The following is a 6963-nucleotide window of genomic DNA, read 5'->3' on the forward strand; positions in this document are numbered from 1 at the left end:
AATAGTACACCATTCTGATTTGGCAGTTTTACACCTCCTTTGCACCGGAGGTATCAACTGCTACACCACAGCGCAAGCTAAGAAATGGGTCTGGCATACCTATTTATTTTGAAGGAAAGAACACATTTAGCCAACATTAGGGTAACATACACATAACTGGGCCTTACCATTAGCGTTTTTCCCACAGATGAGATGCTCATAGGGTTGCAGTACTCCCCAAAGCTCAGCGTCATTGTTGATGACTATCTCTAGGACTTCAGCCGAGATCTCACCTCCACCTCCTCCTCCGTCTGGGCTCTGACTAGCCAGCACCCTGGACTTGATCTCTTCCACCAGGTTCTCCATGCAGGCTGTCAAAGAGATGGCGGCGTACTCATGGATCCTAACCGAGATCCTAGTGTCCACCATCCACCTGAAAAACCTCCCGACAGAGAAGGTGAGACCACAGCGGGCTGACTTGCCTTTCCTCAGCCCGTCTCCAGCGCTCATGCTGTAGAGGGAAAGGGCCTTGACAGTCGCCAGGACGCAGCTTTCGGACAATGACCAGCTCTGGATGAGCTTGATGGCGCTTTGCACCTCAAACCTGGTGCATTTGGAGTGCATCACGCTCAGGCGCTGGGCCTCCCTGGAGACCCTGATCAGCGCCTTCCTCAGCAACTGCGACAGCCTCCTGACCGCTTCCTGAGAAAAGCTCCTGGGGCTGCCTTCCCCCTTCCCCTTGCGGAGGATCTTCCCCACGTCTTCATCCGCCCAAGGGTATTCCTCGAGATCTGGCAGCTTCGGACACTTGGCGAAGAGATCTGCCACCTCGGGGTCTTCAGGCAGGACGGTGTTCACAGTATCCCAGCTGTTATTCCTACTGTTCATGGAGCCAGAATAGCACCACCAGTTGCCTCGGTGCTGGGCTGACGGGAAGGCTTGAGAGATGGACTTAGAGGAAGAGAGGCTGAGGGATCTGCAGGAATCCCCTGCCCCATAACCAGAGTCCAAAGTGAGATCCTCCAGGGTCTTCAGAGTAGAGCTGTACGTCCCAGCCATAGGAAACAACCGCGATCCTCCCGGCCACAGCCAAAACCAACAACAAAAGCAGCAAACCCCTATCACTACCGCACCAAGTGGGAAACTCAGCTGGGTCAGCCTAGATATTGAGACAGCGCGTCACGCGCTACCTCCATGCCCAGCCAGGCTGAGCGCACTCCCTCGTGAGGGTGAGCAACGCGGCGAGCGCGGACCAGCGGGTGGGCGAGGCGGCGGGCGCGGGACCGAGCTGCCGGAGCGCGGAGCCGGGCCCGGGAGCGCGGCGGGGCACAGCCGAGCGGGACACCGGCCGCCCACGACGCTGCCGGCAGCTCGCAGCCAACTCCCGCCTCGCGGCTCCCCCGGCCATGCAAATGACCTGCGGCTAGAGGCACCAATCAGAGGCTCCGGAGGGGGCTGCACCCGCCAGTCACATCCGAGCCGGGCGGCAGCTATGCAAATATACACACACACGCAAACAAGCACTCGCCCCTTCCCGGAGCGGAGCGAGCGGGGCGGTGCAGTAGCGCCGCCCCCGGGCGGGCTCGGGTAGGGTTACGGGTTTGTGCTGCTAGGCTGCGTGAGCTGCTATGAAGTAAGTAGAACTTAAGAAGCTTTGGAGTTAGACCTCGAACTTGGTCAGCTGGTTGGTATCTGAACCTCAGAACCGGGATCTTCCCGAGCTTTAATCTGCAGGGCCTGTCCCCTGTGGTGGGGAGTCCTGTCAGCTGAGGGGTGGCCAGGCCCAGCGTCAAACTTCTGAGCCGTAGGGACTGTGGCAGCCAAGATCTTTAAGGCTGCGCGGTGCAGAGCCTGCAGAGCCTGCTGCCTGGGCATCTTGGCTGCTTCTGGGGTGTGGGAAACCCCGCAATGCTGGAGATCTCAGCTGCTGCCATCCCTAGGGCTCCCCAGTGCAGGGAAGCCCCCCAGGGCCAGAGGATTGCTGTAGGGGTGATCCCCCTACCCCAGAGTGTGGGGAAACCTCCCACTGCGAGGAGGGCCTCAACTGGGGTGCAATGTGTGGGACTCCCAGCCATGGAAGATGACTTCCTGCTGGTGCAGGAGGAGCAAGGCCGGATTAACGCACAGGCAAACTAGGCACATGCCTAGGGCCCTGAGCTGCAGGGGGGCCTTGTCGTTCCTTCTGCGGCAGTGGCGGGAAGCCCCATCTACCTTCCCTTCCCCTCTGCCAGCCTCTCCCCCCACAGCAGCTGCTTCCTAGTGGCAGCTCTGAGCCCCATTCCCCACGGGCAGTAGCGCCAGAATAGAGAGGGGGGTCTCGACCAGCTGGGGGCCCATGAGTTTGTTTGCCTAGGGCCCACTAAAGGGTTACTCCAGCTCTGAGGAGGAGATGGGGATCAGGTTCCCTCTGCACCTGCAATAAGGTTCAATGGGATCTAATTCAAGGTCCCACAGTTGTGCCTCCTGCCGGGCACATGTGGCATGGCAGGAGGCATGATTGTGTGAATCGCGCATTAGATCTCCTGCATTTATGTGTAGAGAGGGCCAAAGAAAGAGATATCGGCATATTCATCTTTATTAAAAAAAAACAGCAAAGCAACCCTTTGGATTATGGTTAAGGCTCTTAACAATAGTTCATCTGATTTTACTTGGCATTGGTTCTACTTTCTTGCAAACAAATACACCAGACCAAAAGCCAAATGGAATCAGAAGTCACTGGACTTACCTATTTATTAGAACATTTAAAAAAAATCACTTCTCATTTTCTCTCTGATGGATGATGACTATTGAACAAACCACAGGGATCTGCTCAGACATTTAAAACACTCTAGCCACTCTACTATTTATTCTGCTTAGTTTCTTACCATTGGACCTTATCTATTAAAAAGAGGTGCACAGATGAAGTTTATGTTTGTGTTGTTTTTTCTCTCCCAAACACAGCTCCCCGTTTTCCTTTTGTTTCAATGCATAGAAACATTTCCAATTGATCTCCTTCTCTCTCCTACACGAACCCCTTACTTCAGAATTGTAAGTTTCTTGGGAACTTTGCGTCCATGTCTTTCTCTGCGTGTGTGGGGTCTTTAACCTTCCTGCCACAGGTTTTAATCTTTAGTGTCTTCATTAGTTTTTAATAACCCTGTGATTTTTTGTTCTCACATCCAAGCCAAAAAAATCCAATGGTTCTTTATGCCTCCAGTAGATGGCACTACTAGTCATTCTTTGCAAGTGACCTTTAGCTCAGGATTTCCAAAGTCCAGTTCCAGCCTTCAGCTAATTAGTTTTGGGCAAAGATATCCAGCAATTTTTGGACTGAGTAGATGTCACATTACTCGTTTTATCATTAATTTTCTATGCAACTTTTGCCAAGCTAGACTAATGCTTTCAGAACTGTCACTGAAGTTGAATGTCTCATATTTTGGATGTCCAACCTGACACATTTCCACTTTAATCTGACGATAACAGTAGAATAGGGGTACCAATGCCTGTTTTGCATGGATATTGTGACGACTGATGTTTATAAAGTGCTTTGAAACCTTCAGATGGACGATGCCCAGAGAATTGCAAATAATAATGTATAATTTATCAAGCTGTATCTGGTGCTCATACATTGGAGAGGTAAAAGTAAATGTGTTTTTAAGTCATATTCTGCTACTCTGTGTAAGTTGCCCAGAGATAAATCTGTTACCACAACGTTCAAGCTGTTCCCCTCTAATGGGAATTTTACCTATCTCCATGAAACTGTAAGGAAGAGCCTTGTATACAGTTTGGTTTTTGGAGTGTGTGAGGGGAATAATCTGATGTGGGGCAGTCTTGGAATGTAGGATAGGAAACTCTATCTTCTGGATCATGGTATACACATAAGAAGTCTAGTCAGATGCACAGGGGCTAAGACACACCCCTTTTACAGGCAGTGTGGTGCAGGTGCAGTCCACCCCCCTGCATCTGGCTCATGGCTGCCCCGCAGCCCTCCGCATACAGCCAAGCTCAGCCTGCTCTGGCCTACCCACATGCATCCTGGCTCCAGCCAGCATACACAGCTTCCCGGCAGGGCTGCCTTCTACCTACTCACCTGTCTGCAGCTGGCTGCTCATTGCACTGGGCGGGCAGAGTGGGTGGAAGGCAGCCAGGAGCTGGAGCTGGAGCCCCATGCACTGGGGCACAAGTTGCCCAGCTGCAGCTTCCCTGTGCCCGGCTGTCACTTCCCTGCCCTACATGCTGCCTGGAGGAGGAAAAGGAGAAACCTCTGGAGGTGGTGGGAGCTAAGCAGTACCTGGGCATTGCAGGAGCAGCCCCACCAGAAAATTGTGTGTTCTGATCAGGGCTGGATCCACCTGGTGGGAGCGTGGCACAGGTGCCCTGGGGGGCTTGGCCCCATGCAGAGCACTGTGGGGCAACCTCAGGCCAGATACAATCAGTTGGTGGCCCAGATCTGGCCTGTGGGCCTTATTTTGCTCATCCATAAGCTACAGACTCAACCTAGGTAGTGTGATGTGAGTGACCATTTTTTCAACTGTGTTCAACAGGGAGATATCTCTATAGTTGTCCCAGTCATTTCTGTCCCCTTTGTTTTAACATAATTGTATAAACTGAGCATCTTTGAAACCATACAGAGTTTGCACTGGCTAGTAAACATGCAAATGTAGGATGAAATCATTACCCATAGAGGTGAATGACTTATCCCTGTACCTTTAAATAGATTTAATAGATTTCATAGATGTTTAGGATCAGAAGGGACCTTAGTAGATCATTGAGTCCAACCCCCTGCCCTGGGCAGGAAAGAGCGTTGAGGTCAGGTGACCCCAGCCAGGTGCTTGTCCATTCTCCTCTTAAAGACCTCCAAGGTAGGGGAGAGCACCACCTCCCTTAGAAGCCTATTCCAGATTCTGGTAACCCTTACCATAAAGAAGTTCTTCCTGATGTCTAATCTAAATCTACTCTCGGTTAGTTTGTGGCCATTGTTCCTAGTTACTCCAAGGGGTGCCCTGGTAAATAGAACATCTCCTATTCCTTGCTGCCCCCCCCCCCCGATAAATTTGTAGATGGCCGCTAGATCCCCTCTCAGCCTTCTCTTGCAGAGGCTAAGTATTATATGGGTAAGGTTCAGCCAGTTGAAGGAGGGATTAATTACAATCTAATTTCTCAGTAGTTGACATTTGAAAGAACTTTTTCTACACACTGAATCTCATTGTCATTGGTGTACTCCAACTAAAATATATGTCTCTCTGCTACCTAGTGTTCAAACTTTTCCTTTCTGGTTATATTTGAAAATGTGAAGTGCTTTTGCATTTCTTAGACTGTCAACCATATTTCATAAAATTGTAAGTCTCTCTCTTATTAAATCCATTTTGATTTCCTTGGCTGGTAATCACAACAGCTGATATTTGCATTTGTACTACATCCACATTTTTAGTATCTAATGTTAATACAGGTTTCCCTCACTTTATGTGGGTTCTGTATGTGCAAATTTGCTCTTATGCAATGACCCTTTTTCTTAACCAAAAATGTGTTATATGGAAGGTAAATTCACTCTTATGCAATCAGTAGTGTAGTGAAAGCCCTCAGTCAGCTGCTTTGTGCAGTACATTGTGGGAGTGACACGCACCAAAATATAGGCTCCTGTATGGATCTTTGCTCCTCCCTCGTCGTCTGTGACACGTGGTTCTGTAGTTGCCATCCCCATTATGGTAACATTCACCACCACTGCATGCGTGTGTGTACTGTCTGCTGTTGATGAGTACCAAAATTGTCTTGGAAAAGGGGTAGAAATGGGTCTGGGGGTCAGTACAGTCAAGGTGTTGGAATTTGCATGAAGTGGGCTCCCTTTGTGTAAATTTGAGTTATGCACCATTTTCCAGAAACACATGTACCACAGAAAACGAGAAAAACCTGTACCTTGGTAGCTATTATAGAGGCTAAAACAAACTCTACCTAAAACTTGGTCTTTTTTTGGAAAATTACTGAGCTGTTGGTGGATGTTACATCCCCTTCTCTCCACCAGCCGAAGAACGCTGAACTTGACGTGGACATTGCAGCTGATAGTATTCAGGATGAAGATCACTTGAATATAAAACAAGGAATTCTTGATGTAAGAAACCCAGTTTTGGAACTCTCCCCTGCATTATACCTCTGAGCCCCATGCATCCAGGCAGTTTTCCTGACTGACCATGCCTGCTTCCTTCAACATCCCTAAAAATTCATCCTTCTTTGGAATTCACCTGACTAGAACCGATTTGGCTTCTTAAGTCCTTCTTGGACTACTGCAATCTTTTCCTCTCTAATGTCACTGCCTATGACTCAGATCTGTTCAAACTAAAATGGTCTTTCTCGCCTATCCCTAATCATATCACCATAAGCAGATCCAGGATTTTGTAAAGTGGGGTGCAGAAATAACAAGCAGCTCTGAACAAGTGGCTGCACCCCCACCCCCAGCTCCCCTCTGTGAGTTGGGCAGAGTGGGGAATTTTTTAAAGTCCTCAAATCAGGTAAAAATCCTGTCGTCATTCCTTCCCCTGCCCCCAGTATCAGCATACCAACCCTCCCCTACCATTCCCCCCTGCCTTGCTGCTGCTGTCCTTAGCTAATCCAGGTGTGGGGGGAGGATTCAGTGGGAACAGTGATGGTGGCAGGCAGGTTTCTCTTTTCTACCAGTCTCTCTGGGTGTTCCCTGCCCCTGGGAACAAATATGGCGCTGGGTAACCTGCTTGCCACTACTGCTGGCCCCTGCTGAGGTTGGCTGCAGCAGCTTTGGAGGCCCCACCCCCAGAAATGAATTGGGAGGGTTGTTGGGGGCAGTCTCCAGAGCTACTGCAGCTGGGGACAGCAGAGGTTGCAGCGGTTTGCTGTTGGGCTGATAGGGAATACCTGGGGGGTATACAGAGAAGAGGAACCCCCTGTGCTGATACTGTTTCCATCTGGAGTGCAGCAGGAGCTGCTCTGGAGCACTTCCCCAGCCACCTGCAAGCTCCTGAATCAGCCAGGGACAGC

The 6963-nt window shown here is 50.1% G+C and overlaps 1 protein-coding gene across 1 annotated transcript in view; it reads right to left on the reverse strand.

Annotated features, from left to right (window-relative positions):
- Window positions 1–1224, reverse strand: part of ABTB2 (ankyrin repeat and BTB domain containing 2) — a 189482-nt gene extending 188258 nt beyond the window's left edge. Inside the window, exon 1 of the mRNA XM_019552142.1 lies at window positions 168–1224. Within this exon, the coding sequence (XP_019407687.1) occupies window positions 168–1038 (871 nt within the window). The 5' untranslated portion in view covers window positions 1039–1224. The remainder of the gene's footprint in view (window positions 1–167) is intronic.
- Between the last annotated feature and the right edge of the window lie 5739 nt (window positions 1225–6963).

This window comes from Crocodylus porosus, unplaced genomic scaffold (assembly GCF_001723895.1).
Source record: "Crocodylus porosus isolate Cpor-Errol unplaced genomic scaffold, CroPor_comp1, whole genome shotgun sequence".
NCBI classification, from domain to species: Eukaryota; Metazoa; Chordata; order Crocodylia; family Crocodylidae; genus Crocodylus; species Crocodylus porosus.